Below are 18523 nucleotides of genomic sequence, written 5' to 3'. Positions count from 1 at the left end.
TAAATAATGCTGCTTAATTTAAACTAGAAAAAGAAATCTCCATTTATAGCACCATAGACTTCAAGGGTAATCCCTTATATACTGCAATATATGACTGGACAATATGCATTAATGCTGTCTAAATATTGACTCACGCTCATGGACACCCAGACATATAGACATTCTCTTTGAGATGAAAAATGTGTTGCTGGAAAAGCGCAGCCGTTCAGGCAGCATCCAAGGAACAGGAGAATCGACGTTTCGGGCATAAGACCTTCTTCAGGAATGAGGAAGGTGTGCCAAGCTGGCTAAGATAAAAGGAGGGACCTGGGAATGCGATAGGTGGAAGGAGGTTAAGGTGAGGGTAATAGGTCGGAGAGGGGGTGGGGGCGGAGAGGTCAGGAAGAAGATTGCAGGTCAAGGAGGTGGTGCTGAGTCGGAGGGTTGGGACTGAGATAAGTTGGGGGGAGGGGAAATGAGGAAGCTGGAGAAACTCTGCATTCAACCCTTATGGTTGGAGGGTTCCTAGGTGGAAGATGAGGCGCTCTTGCTCCAGGCGTCATGTTGCCATGGTCTGGCGATGGAGGAGGCCAAGGACCTGCATGTCCTTCGTGGAGTGGGAGGGGGAGTTAAAGTGTTGAGCCACAGGGCGATTGGGTTGGTTGGTCCGGCTGTCCCAGAGATGTTCTCTGAAATGTTCCCCAGTAGACGGTCTGTCTCCCCAATGAAGAGGAGCCCACATTGGGTGCAGCGGATGCAGTAAATGATGTGTGTGGAGGTGCAGGTGAATTTGTGACGGATAGGAAAGAATCCCTCGGGGCCTTGGAGGGAAGTAAGGGGGGTGGTGTGGACACTAGTTTTGCATTTCTTGCGGTTGCAGGGAAAGGTGCCAGGAATGGAGGTTGGGTTGGTGGGGGGTGTGGATCTGACAAGGGAGTCACGGAGGGACTGGTCTTTCTGGAATGCTGATAGGGGAGGGGAGGGAAATATACCCTTGGTGGTGGGATTTGTTTGGAGGTGGCGGAAATGATGAAGGATGATACGATGTATCTGGAGGTTGGTGGGGTGGTAGGTGAGGACCGGTGGGGTTCTGTCCTGGTGGCGATTGGAGGGGTGAGGTTCAAGGGCGGAGGAGTGGGAAGTGGAGGAGATGCGGTGGAGAGCATCGTCAACCACGCCTGAGGGAAAATTGCGGTCTTTGAAGAAGGAGGCCATCTGGGTTGTTCGGTATTAGAATCGGTCCTCCTGGGAACAAATGCGGCGGAGGCGAAGGAATTTAACTCCCCCTCCCACTCCGCCAAGGACATGCAGGTCCTTGGCCTCCTCCATCACCAGACCATGGCAACATGACGCCTGGAGGAAGAGTGCCTCATCTTCCAACTAGGAACCCGCCAACCACAAGGGATGAATGCAGATTTCTCTGCATTCTCCGGCTTCCTCATTTCCCCTTCCCCCACTTTATCTCAGTCCCAACCCTCGGACTCAGCACCGCCTTCTTGACCTGCAATCTTCTTCCTGACATCTCCACCTCCACCCCCTCTCCGACCTATCACCCTCACCTTAACCTCCTTCCACCTATCGCATTTCCAATGCCCATCCCCCAAGTCCCTCCTCCCGACCTTTTATCTTAGCCTGCTTGGCACACCTTCCCCATTCCTGAAGAAGGGCTCATGCCCGAAACGTCGATTCTCCTGTTCCTCGGATGCTGCCTGACCTGCTGCGCTTTTCCAGCAACAGATTTTTCAGCTCTGATCTCCAGCATCTGCAGTCCTCACTTTCTCCTATTCTCTTTGAGATGTCTTGTAAACACTAACACACTCAGGGACTGCCCTGTACATAATGACTCTTTCAGGGATCCTTTATAAATACTGACACACTCTGATGATTCCCTGTAAGTACTCTCTCGCTGTCTGGGAGCCCCTGCGAATGCTGACACATTCTCTCCCCTCTCACTGTAAACCTATGCCTTCTAGTTTTAGTCTTCCCCACCATAGGGTAAAGCTGTTGACTACCTATCCTATCCACGTCTCTCATGATTTTATAAACCTCTATAAGGTCATTTCTCAGTCTCCTATAGTCCAGGGAAACAATTCCTAGCCTCTCCTTATAGCTAAATGTTCCAGTCCGGGTAGCATCATGGTAAATCTTTTCTGCACTCTTCTAGTTTAATAATATACTCTCGATGATAGAGTGACCAGAAATGCACGTAGTACAGGTATCCCCTGCTTTTTGAAAGTCCGCTTTACGCCACTTCACTTTTATGAAAGACCTACATTAGAATCTGTTTTTGCTAACCAAAAGAAATCCGAGGAGGATTTTTGATTTTACAAAGAAAGGTGAAATTGTTCCTAAATAAATTAATGTTTCTTCACTTTATTTCATTTTGGCTTATGGAAGGTTTCATAGGAGTGCTTTACTTTTGGATAGTGGAGGATATCTGTTCTCCAAATGTGGCCTTAACAATTTCTTGTACAACTGCAATGGGATGTCCCAATTCCTATACTTAATGTTCTGACCAAACAACCATGTTATAACGTTCTTCACTACCTTGTCTATCTGTGACTCCACTTTAAATGAGCTATGAATGTGTACCCCTAGATCTCTTTGTTCTAATAACAGACCCAGGGCACTGCCATTGACTGTGCAAGTCCTGACTCAGTTTGACCTACCAAAATGCAACACCTCATATTTATCTAAATTAAACTTAATCTGCCATTCCATAACACATTGGGCCAAGTGATCAAGAGCTCACTATATTCCCAGAAAACCTTCTTCACTGTCCACTATATCACCAATCTTGGTGTCACCTGCAAACTTATAACCATATCTCCTAAGTTATCATCCAAATCATTTATATAAATGATGAATAATTGTGAACCCAGCATTAATCACTGTGGCACACTACTGGGTCACAGTCCCCTAGGCTGAAAAACAACCCTCTATCACCCTCTGTCTTTTACCAACAAGCCAATTTTGTATCCAATTGGCTAGATCTCTCTGGATCCTAAGAGATGTAATCTTACTCAATAACCCACCATACAGTACCTTGTCAAAGGGCTTGCTAAAGCGCATGCAGACAATGTCTACTGCACTACTTTCATGGTCATTCTTTCAAAAAACTCAATAAAATGCATGAGACATGATTTCCCATGCACAAAGCCATGCTGACTATCACAAATGAGTCAAGATTAGAGTGGTGCTGGAAAAGCACAGCAGGTCCCCTTGAATCCTGCTCCTTTGATGCTGCCTGACTTCCTGTGCTTTTCCAGCATCACTCTAATCTAGATTCTGATCTCCAGCATCTTCAATCCTCACTTTTGCCGACCCCAAATGAGTGATTACATCTCTAAATGCCTGTAGATCCTACCTTTTCACTCAGGTATTTATATCAATGGTCCACAGACTGGGTTCCAAAACCCTTTCTTTCGTGATGGCCAGAGTCATTACCTTCTGGAAGAGGACTCAGACCAGTCTGGGGGCCAAATGTCTCAGGGCTACCTGAGGAATCCTCCTTGGAGGCCACCCCCAAATGCTTGGTTTCTTCCAGAACATCTACCCCTTCAGATGTCCTCCCTCCACCCCACGGGTGTCCTGGGCTGATGCAGCACCCTCCTGTGGGGGCTGAATGGTTGTTTTCCAGAGGTGGCCTACCTCTTTGCAGATATGACACTGCATGACCCCCGTTGAACAGAATACCCGGTAAGCATCGCCTTCGTGCTCTACTGAAAATGCACCTTCCAGGGCCTCCTCCTAGCCCAAGTAGATTAAAATTTAGCACAGGAAGGAGCAAATGTGTGTCAGGCAGGCCTCCTCCAGACCAAGCAGCAGCATCACCATCCCTGAGCACATGTCCCCTAGCCAGCAGAGGTGGGGAAGAAGGATCTCAGATGGTACAAATTGGGGGACATTCAATATAATGACCCTCTGATTATCTACCTCCAGAGGGTCAATAGACAAGAATGTCCCCTCAGCAGTAAGTCTCTTCTCCAGCACAAGATGTGCCACCTGCTCAGTCTTCAGGATGAACACCATCTTCCTGTACATCTTCAAAGTAGTGACAATGGCAGGGGCACCAAAACTTACCTCCACCAAGGCTGCACATGCTCCAGTGTGACAGTTCACCCTGAGTTTTTTGTTCAAATGAGTAAAGGGGGACGCCGAGACTTCAGAGGACACAGAAGATGCAACCATGCCCCACACAGGAACAACTGGATCCCACCCTAGAAGTTACTTTAGAGGATCCTGCAGTTGCCAACACCCTCCCCACCAGGACCACCATAACCCCTTACATAAGTAACAGAAAGAAATGATAAACAAAAATAAAGGCTTATTAGGCCACACCGTATTCCGACCCACTATCCAACTCTCAGCTCTAAACTATAGTTCGCCAAAGCCCAAAGGCAGTAGTCACTGGCAGCAAAATGCAATAGTACAGACCCACAAGTAGGAATTTGTATTAAGGAGAGGCTCCAGGCCTCCGTCGATCACAGGCCCCAGGCTCCAAACCACAGCTACTCACAAACAATGGCTCAGGCCCCAAACCATTATTGTCTAGGCCCGATTCCCCCAACTATAGAAAGAGTCCTGGCTTTAGGAACGAGCCTCACCAGCAGCACACAACAGAAAAGTCTAGGGTCTCGTAACTGGAGAGAAATACAGGCCACTAGGTACCTACTGGAGAGAAGTACAGGCCACTAGGTACCTACTGGAGAGAAGTACAGGCCACTAGACTTCTCACACCAGCAGCAACAACAGCAAGTCCCAAACTTGAGCATTTCAAGTAGGCAGCAACCAAAGCCCCAAACCCTAGCCTCAATCAACCCCAGCACACCCCAGATGTAGTGGGTGTTATTACAGCAATCTTCAACTCACTGAGGAGAAATGCAGGCCACCAGGTTTCCAAAGACAGCAGCAAAGAGAATCCCAGACTCCTGAGTGCCTCCAGGCAGGTGGCAGAGACAGAGGCTTCAGGCTCAAGGCTTCAATCAGCTCCAGCTGCTCAGTTGCAATATGTGACACAGTGGCTCAGTGGTTAGCACTGCTGCCTGACAGTGCCAGGGACTCGGATTCAATTGCAGCTTCGGGCGACTGTCTGTGTGGAGTTTGCACATTCTCTCCGTGTCGGCATGGGTTTCCTCCCACAATCCAAAGATATGTGGGTTCAGTGAATTGGTCATGGTAAAATGCCCATAGTGTTCAGGAATATATTAGTTAGGGGTAAATGTGGAGTAATAGGGTAGGGGAATGGGTTTAGGTAGGACACTCTTCAGAGGGTCAGTATGGAATTGTTGGAGCAATGGGACTGTTTCCACATTGTAGGGATTCTATGAAATGTTGCCACTTCAGTCAACTTCCAATTACAGCAGAGTAGAGACTCCTAATACACTGCCCCCTACAGGAAAAGGCAACCCTCTACCACCTGTCTCCTACCTTCAAGGTAATTTTTCACCAATTGGCTAGCTCCCCTGGATTCTATGTGATCTAACCTTCATAACCAGTCTACCCTGTGGAACCTTGTTGAACGCTTTGCTGAAGTCCATATTGATATCAAATACTTGTAAATATCAAACTTTTGTCACTTGTAAATGAAAATATATGACATGCACATTAGAGAAGTGAAACCCTTCCCTCATGTTGGCACTAAAATCTTTTAGTTCCCAGAAATCCTTTACAGATGGCAGGAGTTTGTAAAGTACCAGATCCAAGAATCCTTTAGGGTAAATCCTCTGAGGAAACATGGACCCACTATTTATGTACACTTCCTACCAGCTTAGTGTATGCCTCCAGGAGAGTGTTCTCACACAGGTGAAGTGTTGATCACATTCAAGATAGTGTTAGAAACAGGCTCAGGAGTGGAAATCCCCATTGGAAGTTCAACAACAGTCTCAGCTGCACAGACACACTGAGCCTTGAGTATATCAACAAGAAAGCTCTTTGTTGCTTTCTGTATTCTCTGAGGAGGATTGCGTGTATGCACATTAGTAGGTGTATATAAAAAAAATGTCTCAGGGCTTTGTGCTGATCTCCGTCTCCATGGAGTTACCAGTCAGCAGCATTGAAAGTCAGACAAAGCAGTTAGCTTGAGTATTTGTTCTGACCAATGGATATTCTGACTGTTGTAAGTGCAAGATGGAATTAAACCTTCTTTTGGGCTTATATGCATCTGAGTGCTCCCCTATATTCCAGTAACTGCCAAGCTCCAGATGGGCTGTCCCATGGAGAGAGGTCAGCTGGAGTGTGGATTCTCATCAAGGCACTGCACCCATTCCTATTTGGATAGCTGTGTACGACAACATCAACAGTGTTATATTAGTGTTCATTTGAAGTCCACATCCACCTCACCCTTGAGGTTCTTTGAGAAGGTGGCCAAACAGGTGGATGAGGGTAAAGCAGTTGATGTAGTATATGTGGATTTCAGTAAGGCGTTTGATAAGTTTCCCCACGGTAGGCTATTACACAAAATACAGAGGTATGGGATTGAGGGTGATTTAGCGGTTTGGATTGGAAATTGACTAGCTGAAAGAAGACAGAGGGTAGTAGTTGATGGGAAATGTTCATCCTTGAGTTCCGTTATGAGTGGTGTGCCACAAGGATCTGTTTTGGGGCCATTGCTGGTTGTCATTTTATAAATGACCTGAATGAGAGCATTGAAGGATGGGTTAGTCAATTTGCAGATGACATTGAGGTCGGTGGAGTTGTGGATAATGTCGAAGAATGTTGCAGGTTACAGAGGGACGTAGATAAGCTGCAGAGCTGGGCTGAGAGGTGGCAAATAGTGTTTAATGCGGAAAAGTGTGAAGTGATTTACTTTGCAAGGAGTAACAGAAATATAGAGTACTGGGCTAATGGTAGGGTCCTTGGCAGTGTAGATGAGTGGAGAGATCTTGGTGTCATATACATAGATCCCTGGAAGTTTCCACCCAGGTTGATAGGGTTGTTAAGAAAGTCGACGGTGCGTTAACTGTTATTGGTTTAGGGACTGAGTTTTGGAGCCAGGAGATCATGTTGCAGCTGTACAAAACTCTGGTGCAGTCACACTTGGGGTATTGCATACAGTTCTGGTCACCACATCAAAAGAAGGATTGGAAAGGGTTCAGAGAAGATTTACTAAGATGTTGCTTGGTATGGAGGGAAGGTCTTATAAGGAAAGGCTGAGGGACTTGAGTCTGTTTTAGTTAAAAACAAGAAGATTGAGAGGTGACTTAATAGAGACATATAAGATGATCATAGGATTAGACAGGGTGGACAGGGAGACCCTCTTTCCTCAGACATTGATGGCTAGCACGAGGGGACATAACTTTAAACTGAGGGGTGATAGATATAGGACAGAGGTCAGAGGTAGTTTCTTTACTTAGAGAGTAGTCGGGGCTTGAATGCCTTGTCTGCAACGGTAGTAAACTCTCCAAATTTAAGGGCATTTAAATGGTCATTGGATAAACATATGAATGATATTGGAATAGTGTAGGTTAGATGGGCTTCAGATTAGTTTCACAGGTCAGTATAACATTAATAGCTGAAGGGCCTGTACTGCGCTGTAATGTTCTACATTCTATGTTCTATGTTCTAAGAGCTTCCCCACCATAGATGTCAGGTTCACCCGCATATAATTTCCTGGATTATCCCTGCTTCCTTTCTTAAACAAGGGAACAACATTGGCTAATCTCCAGTCATCTGTAACCTTGCCTGTGGTCAAAAAGGATGTTACGATATGCCCCAGCTATTTCTTTGCTTGTCTCTCGCAGTAACCTGGGATAGATCCTGTCTGGGGACTTGCCTACTGTTTTGGATACCCAAAACTTCCTCCTTCAATATATTGACATGCTTTGGAGTATTCACACACCAATCCAGACGTCAGCATCAATCATGTCCTCCTTGGTGATAACCGATACAAAGTACACATTATGGATCTCTTCCACTTCCTGTCACTCCACACATAACTTCCCTCTTTTGTCCTTAAGTCCTCTTTCATTTGCTATCCTTTTTCTTCTAACATATGCACGAAAAGCTTTGGGGCATTCCTTGACCCTGTTTGCCAAAGTATTTCATGACCCCTTTTCACCTTCCTAACTCCACATTTAAGTTCCTTCCTAATTCCTCAAGGGCTTTATCAGTTTGTAGCTACCTAGATGTATCATATGCTTCCTTTTTCCTTTTGACTAAACTTACAATTTCCCTTGTAATCTATGGTTCCTAAATCCTTCCATTCCTATCCTTCAGTTATGCAGGGACATACATGTCTTGCACGTTTATCAACTGGTCTTTAAAGGCCGCCCACATGTCAGATGTAGATTTGCCCTCAAATAACTGCTCCCAATCAACATTCCCCACTTCCTGTCTAATTTGGGTGAAGTTGGCCCTTGCCCAATTAAGCACCCTCACCCGAGGGTCACTCTTGTCCTTGTCCATGACTACTCAAACTCTTACAGAGTTATGGTCACTAAGCCCAAAATGCTGTCCTACTGAAACATCAATCTCCTGTCTGGCTCATTCCCTAATACATGACAAGTGTGACCTCATCTCTTTCAGATGGTCAACATACTGTTTCAAAGAGCCCTCCTGGACACATCAAACAAATTACTCTCCATCTGAGCCCCTGGCTCTAAGGGAATCCTACACAATAAGTGGAAAGATGAATTCATCCACTGGACCTACCCTGCTTTTTCCACATCTTTCCAGTATCTGACTACATCTCTACTCCTCTGTCTCTTGTGGACTGTTAGGAGGTCAATAGAAATCTCCCAACATTGTGATTTCACCTTTCTAATTCCTGAGCTCTACCCATAATGCTTCACTGCAAGATCCCTCCGATGTGTCCTCCCTCAAGACAGCTGTAAGATGATCCCTAATCAGCACTGCAACTCCCCCACCGCTTTGTTTATCTTTCTATCCCATTAAAACAGCGATATCCTGGAATGTTACGCTGCTCGTCCTGTCCTTCCTTTAACCATGTCGCTGTAGTGGCGCTAACATCAGAATTCCATGCAGTAATCAATGCTCTTAGTTCATCTGTCTTACGTGTTATAATTCATGGGGGGAGAATGGTCAAAGGGAATGGCGGGAGGAGAGAGTGATCAAGGTGAATGGTGCAGCTTGTGACAGATCAAACTGTCCAAGGCTTCACAGTGTCTGACAACAGGAGTGACCCTCAGGACTGGATGCAACATATTACAGAGTAATGCTGACTAGTATCAACTGCCTCCCGCTATCAGAGCATTAGAGCCATCAGGGGAGCATTGTGATTGTTGAGGGAGACAGTCACCAACCTCCCCAATATATTTGATACTGCAGGTGACCCAAATGCTAGTGTGTTGAATATTCTGCTGGGTTGCACCAGGGAAATATGAGGATTCCAAAGTAGCTGCTCAGCTGCATCCAGTAGGTCACCAGTGCAACACTCAGCTTTGAGTATCATCAGTGCGACTGGATTGACATATCAAGATGTCTACTGGCATTTCCCAGGTACAAACTGTATCTCCTTACACCCTGTAGCCATTATAGTTTTCCAAGACCAGCCAGTGCCTTGAAAAATGGGCACTGTTTCCACTCGATCAGTGTCCAACTGATGTGGAACCGTAGAATGAAAACCCTGCACAAAGTGCCCTGATTCCCAGGAACAGACATGAGGTCTCTGTACTTCAACACTATCCTCAGTGTCCACCTATGGCAGAGCCAATGACATTGAGGAGCCTCACACAGTATCGCCAAGGACCATTACAATGTCCTTTGTCATTCAACCAGGGTCACAACTGAGCTGACCCTGGGCCTGTTCAAGATGAGTTTTCATTGTCTAGACTATTCTTGAGGAGCTAGAGGGCTGGAGTGGACCTTATCTAGTCCTTACCTGACAAAAGCATGAGACAAAAAATTTTTTCCCCAGAAGGTTGAGAGTCTTTGGAACTCTCTTCCTGAAAACTTAGTGGAAGCAGAATCCTTTAATATTTTTAAGGCAGAGGTAGGGAGACACTAGCCTCTCCATGCACAGACAGGCTGGCAGATATCATGGGCACCTATATGAACCTTTTTGTTAGACAAATAGATTGAAGAGTTAAGGACAGTTTTCCTTAAAGGGGAGAAGGCTGAGAAAAGGTAGGATAAAGTTGTTCAAACTCATGAAGGGTCTGCATCGAGCAAATAGGGAGAAACTGTTTCCACTTTTGAAGGGTTCAAGAGTGGGAGGATTTAAAGTAGTTGGCAAAAGTAACAAAAGTAAAAAATGTTAACTCACAGCAAGTGGTTGGAATGGAGTCTGCGCAGCTCGAGATTATGGTGGAGACAGGCTCAATTGAAGCATTCGTGATGAAATTGGACTGTTAATTGAAAAGGGAAAATGTACAAGACCATGAGGAGAAGACAGGAGAATGCCATTGGGTGAGATTATCATTTGGAGAGTCAGTGCAGAAACTAGTAACTCCTGGTTGCTTTTCAACCTGCCCTGCTCTCTCTGACAATCATGGATTTTAAGATCTACACTCTGTGCAGGAAAACTGTAAGTTATGATCGGGGTATCTCTCTTCCTGAGCTAAAGGAATTGACTTTTACTTCTATTGGAGGTTCTCTTGTAAATGTTTGTTATTCAGTTTGTAAATAAAACTGAACCATGTGACTGACAGAACTTAACATATTGCATGACCACATCAGAAATTCCAGCTCAGATCTGTCTCAAAATGATTAGAATGTAATCTCTGATCAGATGAACATTAAACAGTCTTCACCTTAACCACAATTGTCCAACAACTGAGAATATTACAAAGTACAGTATATCTTAATACCATGTCTCCCAAAGTAACCTTATAAGTAATACTAGCGTGACAAGGTTACAAACCAACAGAAGAGAAGGACTCTCATCCTGGCAGTCACCATTGACCAGAAGCTTAACTGAACCTTTCATATAGATACTATGGCTGAATGAAGAGGTCAGAGACTGTGAATTCTACAGTGAGTAACTCACCTCCTGACTCCCCAAAGCCTGTTCACCATCTGCACGGCACAGGTCAGGAGTGGGAGGAATACTCTCCACTTGGCTGGATGAGTGCAGCTCCAACAACATTCAAAATTTGACACCATCTAGGTCAAAGCAGATAGTTTGATTGGCATCCTATCCACCACTTTCAACATTCATTCCTTTCAACACCAACACAGGGTAGCATGTATCATTTACAAGAGACACTGCTGTAACTCACCCAGGTTCCTTTGACAGCGCCTTCCAAATCCACAACCACTACCAACTAGAAGGTCAAAAGTAGATGATACATGGGAACACTACTTGCAAGTTGCCCTCCAAGTCACATGCCATTCTGACTTGGAAATATATCCCGTTCCTTCAATGACACTGGGTTTATCACTTTCTCAAGAGCAATTCTTTTCCCAAGAATCAATCTTTCAAGAAAAAGCTGTGTTACACATTCAGACTATGTCAGGGTTTAAGCCAAATGTACTATTTTGCTGATCAACTATCCTGATACCGGAACAGAATCCAACTGATGACAAGTAAATATTTAATGATAAAAATAGTACAGAAGATGAGTCATTCAACTTGAAACATTAACTCTGCTTCTCTCTCCACAGATGCCACCACACCTGCTGAGTTTCTCTGGAACTTTTATTTTTATTTAAGATTTCCAGCATATGGTTTGATCAATAGGGAAAGGCTGATTAGGCTGGGGCTTTTTTTCTCTGGAGTGTCAGAAACCCAGAGGTGGCCATATAGAGATATATAAGATCGTGAGAGGCATGGGTAGGGTGAATAGCCAATCTTTTTCCTAGTGTGGGGGAGTGCAAAACTAGAGAACATTGGTTTAAGATGAAAGGAGAAAGATTTTAAAATGACCTGAGGGGTGATCTTTTCAACGAGAGGATAGTGTGTGTGGCTGGACTAAATACAATCACAGCATTTAAAAGGCACCTGAATGGGTATTCCAACAGGAAAGGTTTGGAGGCTTAAAGGCCAAATGTTGGAAAATGGGCTCGGGAGAGATTGGGATGTCTGGTCAGTGCGGATGAGTTGGATTGAAGAGTTTGGTTGCGTGATGTGGATTTTATGTCTCAATGACTCTCTCTGCAGTATTTTGCTTTGAGAACAGGTAGTGAGTTAAAGAAAAGCAATTAGTCTTTAGGCTGAACAGCAGAAAACAGCTCTTCAACTTGCCTAATTCTCTCTTCAAGTTGCCTTCAATTATGATCGATTCAATCATTCATTGACAATTCCAAAATACACCTTGTACACCTTGCTGCAAGTAATGATCATGGATCTCTCTCTTACCTCCCACGCTCACAGTGTCAATATCTTCACTTTCTTTTGGAAGATTTTCTGCAAAAAAAATGGAATATTTTCTGTTATTGAGCTCAGTAAATGAAACCTAGCCCAGTGACTGGCAGAATATAGTGTCTTAGGTTTAGATTTAGATTTAGGTTTTATTGTCACGTGCATCCAAGTACAGGATACAAGAGTACAGTGAAAAGTGTACAATGTTGCCACACATGGTGCCATTTTAGTTACAGAAGTTGAAAAATAAAGAAATAAGTCAAAAAGTTCAGTACTACAGTCTTCCTAGTATAAAAGTAGAAAAGAAATAAAGTTAAAAAAATCAAATATGACAGTCCTTTCTTAAGCCTGCAGATGCTCCAAGCTGGGCTTGCCCAAGAGGGCTCATTTTCCCCTGCACAGGTCATGCTCTCACACATATGAACTCATTGGAATATTACAGTTCAGATCGCCATGGCAATGTGATTGGAATATAATCTCTTATCAGGTGAATGTTGAGCATGTTTCCCAGTTTTTCTGTTTGTCCATTAATTCCAGAAGTTGCAAAGCAGAATACTTCCAATAGGCATTCAGAGATTAAACTTTTTAAATTATGATATTTATCTGAGAAGGCCTGAAACTAACAAAAGAATTTGCCCATCTTCATTGGCCAGCAACTGAACTGGATCAGCTGGATAAATACAATGGCTACAAGAGTAGATCAGTACTGCAGTGAGTAACTCACCTTATGACTCCCCAGAACCTGTCTACAGTCTACAAGAAAAATACAGGATTGTCATGGAATGCACCTCTTGGCCTGGATGAGTACAGCTCCAACAACATTCAAATGAAAAAAGAGGAATGCCATTTAAGCTAGAAAGGAGGAGAAATTATTTTACTTAGAGGATTGAGAATCTTTGGACTTCTCTACCACAAAGTGGTGTATTTGAGTATGTTTAAGGTAGAGATTAATAGATTTCTGATTATGATGTGGTTTTAGGTTATGGAGATGTAGTGAGTAAAAGGCATTGAAGTATTTTATCAACCATGATCGAAATGAATGGCCTATCCCTGTTTCCACATTCCTGAGAAATTCTAAACCACCCAGAGCAAAACAGTCAGCTTGATCAGCATCCCATCAACATCTTCAACAGTTATTTCCTCCAGAACTTAAGCTTATTAGCAGCAGTGCATACCATCTACAAGATGAACTAAAGTTAACCACCAAAGCTCCTTTACTAGCACCTTCCAAACCCATGACCACTACTACCTGGAAGAACAAGGACAGCAGATACCACCTGCAAGTTCCCCTCCAACCCACTCACTATCCTGTCTAGGAAATATATTGCTGTTTCTTCACTGTCACCGGGTCAAAATCTTAGAATTCCCTGCCTACGGCATTTTGGGTTGCGTTACAGCACATGAACTGCAACAGTTCAGGAAGTTAAAAATCACACAACACCAAGTTATAGTCCAAGAGATTTATTTGGAAGTACAAGGTTTTGAAGCACTGCTCCTTTGTCAGGTAGTTAGGGGACAGGATCATAGTTCAGGAAGGCAGCTCACTGTTACCTTCTCAAGGACAACTAGGGATGGGCAATAAATACAGGCCAGCTAATAAAACAGTGATTACTGCTCCTGGAATTTGAGGAAATCAGCTCCAACACCTAAAATACCTCAAAAAAGGAACAGCCTTTACAGCCACAATTTTTAACCGTCCTTCACATTGGATTACGCAGAATTCCTTGTCTTTGCTAATATTTTTTCATTACATATGAAAAGCTTTTAAGATTAGTTTCTGTGTTCCCTGTAATTTTACTTGCATACTCTATTTCCCCTTTTTTGATTAAACTTTTTAATCCTCTTATGTTGTATTCTAAAATGCTCTCAGTCCTCAGGCTTGCTGTTTTTTTCTGGTAATTTTATGTCTCCTATTTGTACCAGGTACTATTCCTAATTTATTTTGTAAGGCAAGGCATACCCATATTTTTTCTTTTATTTTTGCACATTACAGAAATGAATAATTGTAATTCTTTAAATATGAAATTTAATTAAGAATGCTCTATGAATATTCTTTCAATATTAATACTACCTTTGAGTGTATAAGTTCTACTCTGGTTTGCTTTTCCAAAATGCAGCACTTTGCATTTATCTAAATTAAACTCTATCTGTCACTCCTCCGCCCTTTGGCCCATCTGATCAAGATCCCGTTGTACTCTGAGGTAATCTTCTTTGATATCCACTGGACCTTGAATTTGGTGTCATCTGCAAAACTTACGAACTATACCTCTTATGTTCACATCCAAATCATTTACATAAATGACAAAAAACAGTGGACCCAGCACCGATCCTTGAGGCACTCCACTGGACGCAGGTCTCCCATTTGAAAAACAACCCTCCATGAGTAGAATGTCTTCTACTTTCGAGCCAGTTCTTTATCCAAACGGCTAGTTCTCCTGTATTCCAAGAGACCTAATATTGCTAACCAGTTTACCATGAGGAACCTTGTTGAATGTCTTACTGAAGTCCATATAGATCATATCTACCACTCTGCCCTCATCAATCCTCTTTGTTAATTCTTCAAAAAATTCAATCAAATTTGTGAGACATGATTTCTCATGCACAAAGAAATACTGACTATCCCTAATCCAAATCCTCAGGATTCCCTCCAACAACTTGCCCACCACCAATGTCAGGCTCACTGGTCTACAGTTCCTTACCTCCTTTCTTAAATAGTGGTACAACATTAGCCAACCTCCAGTATTCCAGCACCACACCTGTGACTATTGATGATACAAACATCTCAGCAAGGGCCTAACAATCACTTCACTAGCTTCCTACAGAGTTCTAGGGTACACCTGATCAGGGTCTGGGGATTTATCCACTTTTAGATTAGATACAGTGTGGAACAAGTCCACACCGACCCTCCAAAGAGGGACCCACCCAGACCCATTTCCCTCTGACTAATACACCTAACACTATGGGCAATTTAGCATGGCCAATTCACCTGACCTGCACATTTTGGACTGTGGGAGGAAACCTGACCACCCAGAGGAAACCCACGCAGACACGGGGAGAATGTGCAAACTCCACACAGACAGTTCCCTGAGGCGGGAATTGAACCCGGGTCTCTGACACTGTGAGGCAGCAGTGCTAACCACTGTGCCACCATGCCACTTCTATGCATTTCAAGACATCCAGCACCTCCTCCTTTGTAACACAACTACCTGATGAAGGTAAAAATCACACAACACCAGGTTTAGTCCAACAGGTTTATTTGGAAGCACTAGCTTTCAAAACGCTGCTCCTTTATCAGGTGGTTGTAGAGTATAAGATCATATGACACAGAATTTATAGCAAAAGATTACAGTGTGATGTAACAGAAATTAAATATTGAAAAAGACCTGTATTGTTTGTTAAGTCTCCCATCTTTTTGAGTGAACATGTTGGTTTCAATTCTTTCATATGTAAGTCACAGAACTTTTTTAAAGTTACATTCTCAAGTGAACTTTAACAATTCATGTCAGCCCAGATAATGCATTGATTGTGTGAGGTGCCCTGTGAGACTGTCTGTGCCAGACTGATTCTAACCTAAAAAAAATGGATTTACAGAATCTTACATGGATTCGTGTAGTTTTTCAGCAAAATAAAACTTACCCCACAAACCTATATATGTCTGTGTGTATGTACAGTGCAACGGGGTCACCTGTAGTGTGACATGCACCCAAGGTCCCAGTTGAGGCCACCCCCATGTATACCGAACTTGGTATCAGCCTCTGCTCAGCCACTTTGTGATGTTGCCTGTCCCAAAGTCCACCTTGGAGGTTTGTCACCCAGAGGTCCAAAATTGAATGTCCCGGACTGTGAGGGAACACTCCTGTCTGGCAATTGCTGTACGGTGTCTATTCATCCATTGCTGTAGCCTCTGTTCGGTCTCGTTAATATACCATGTCTCAGGACATCCTTGCCTACAGCGTAAGAGATAGACAACGTTGGCTAAGTCGCATGAGTACATACATGATGGGAGGTATCCCCACGTGTAATGGTAGTATCTGTGTCAACATTCTGACGTGTCTTCCATTATCTACTGTGACAAGGTTGTATGGTGTTGTCCTGAAAGCCGGGCAGTTTACTATGAACAATGGTCTTTTTGAGGTTTAGAGGTGAGAAGTGGAGGCCTGGGGAAGGTCTTGGCGAGGTGCTTATCCTCATTGATAACGTGTTGCAGGCTGCGAAGAGCATGGTGTAGTTTTTCAGTTCCTGGGAAGTACTGGACAACGAAGGGTACCCTATCGGTTGCAGCACGTGTCTGTCTCCTGAGGAAGTCATTACTTTTTCTCACTGTGGTACATCGGAACTGGTGGTCGATGAGTTGAGCATTGTACTCCATTCTTATGAGGGCATCCTTGAGTACTTCAAGGTACCTGTCACGTTCCTCCTCATCTGAACAGATCCTGAGTATGCACAAGGCTTGTCCATAGGGGATGGCTGTTTTAATATGCTTTGTGTGGAAGCTGGAGAAGTGCAGCATCATGAGGTTATCTGTGGAGTAGAGTGTGGTGCTGAGGTGTCCATCCTTGATGGAGATGCATGTGTCCAAGAATGAGACAGATAGTTGAGAGTAGTCCATGGTGAGTTTGATGGTGGGATGAAACTCCTTGATATCACTGTGTAGTTTTATTAGTGACTCCTTGCCACAGGTCCAGAGGAAGAAAATGTCATGAGTGTACCTGGTGTATAGCGTTGGTTGGACGTTCTGCATAGAGAAGAAGTCTTGTTCGAACCTATGGATGAAACTGTTGGCATATTGAGGTGCAAATTTGTTCCTGTGGCTGTTCCGTGTGTCTGGATGAAGAACTGGTTGTCAAAGGTGAAAATGTTGTGGTTGAGGATAAAGCAGATGAGTTGTAGGACGGTGCTTGAAGGTTGGCAGTTATTGGTGTTGAGTACTGAGGCTATTGCCACAATGCCGTCATTATGGGGGATGCTGGTGTAGAGTGCTGAAACGTCCATTGTGACGGTGAATGTTCCTGGTTCGACTGATCCATGGGTGCTGAGTTTCAGTATGAAATCTGTAGTGTTGTGACAAATGCTGGGGTCCCCTGCACAATGGGTTTCAAAATGCCTTCAACATGGCAAGAGAGGTTCTCACACAGGGTCCCATTGCCTTATACAATGGAACGTCCTGGTGTGTTGGCTTTGTGTATTTTCGGAAGGCAGGAGAAGCCGCCTACGCGAGAAGTACGTGGGATAAGGGTGCGTAGGGAACTCTGAAGGACTGGATCCAAAGAGGTGATTAATGTGTTTAGTTTCACAGGTGTACTCTTTGGTCGGATTGGCCTGTAGTTGCATGCAGTTTTCTTGATGGTTCAGTTGTTGATACACTTCCTTGCAGTATTCTGTTCTATTCTGAATGACGATGGCTCCTTCTTTATCTGCTGGGTTGATGACAATGTTGTGATTGGTTTTGAGAGCATGGATGGCGTTGCATTGTGATTGGGTGATGTTCGGCTCTACCTTGTGGGTACGGCTGATGAATCTGGCATTTACACATCTCCTGATAGTTTGAGCATACATGTCAAGCCCAGGGCAGCAGCCCTCCAATGAGGTCCAAGTTGACTCTAGTTTCTTGTTCTTGGTTTGCATGTACATGATGTAGTTTTGGTGCCTTGCCTGTTTGGCAACATCCTGTAACTGTACTGCTGTATCCTGAGCGCAGCCTGAGAGTGTGGACTCCAGCTTAATTTCAAGGTTGTTGCGCCTGCTGTAGAGTTGATGCACCAGCTGATTGAGGGGTTTGTGAGGGGTGCGGTGGCAGTCTCTCCACGTAGTCTGTGTTGTAGATTGACCTGAGTGGGTTTGTGATCCATAATCCTTTTGTGATCTTTCCTGCCTTCCTGCATTTCTGTAGAAACCTGATGGAGGAACACCGCTCCGAAAGCTACTGCTTCCAAATAAACCTGGTGTCGTGTGATTTTTTAACTTTGTCCTCTGTAATATGGATACTTTTCAAGATGTCACCATCTATTGCCCTACATTCTGTATCTTCCATATCCTTCTCCACTGTAAATACTGATGTAAAATACTCACCTAGTTTCTCCCCCATCTCCTGCGGCTCCACACATCGGTTGCCTTGTTGATCTTTGAGGGGCCCTATTCTCTCGCTAGTTACCTTTTAGAACATAGAACATAGAAAAGTACAGCAAAGAACAGGCCCTACAACCCACAATGTTGTGCCAAGAATTATTCATAATCTAAAATAAAATAACCTAACCTATGCACCCCTCAATTCACCGCTATCTA

The 18523-nt window shown here is 44.0% G+C and overlaps 1 protein-coding gene across 1 annotated transcript in view; it reads right to left on the bottom strand.

Moving 5' to 3' along the window:
- The window catches only part of ky (kyphoscoliosis peptidase), a 113236-nt gene extending 95364 nt beyond the window's left edge, over positions 1 to 17872 (bottom strand). Inside the window, exons 1-2 of the mRNA XM_072571712.1 lie at positions 17455 to 17872; positions 12239 to 12286 (exon numbers count right to left, since the gene is read on the bottom strand). Coding sequence (XP_072427813.1) covers positions 12239 to 12286; positions 17455 to 17872 — 466 coding nt within the window. The remainder of the gene's footprint in view (positions 1 to 12238; positions 12287 to 17454) is intronic.
- Between the last annotated feature and the right edge of the window lie 651 nt (positions 17873 to 18523).

This window comes from Chiloscyllium punctatum, chromosome 6 (genome assembly GCF_047496795.1).
Source record: "Chiloscyllium punctatum isolate Juve2018m chromosome 6, sChiPun1.3, whole genome shotgun sequence".
Classification (NCBI taxonomy): Eukaryota; Metazoa; Chordata; class Chondrichthyes; order Orectolobiformes; family Hemiscylliidae; genus Chiloscyllium; species Chiloscyllium punctatum.
Note: the sequence above shows the minus strand (reverse complement) of the source record. Positions and strands in the feature narration are given on the sequence as shown.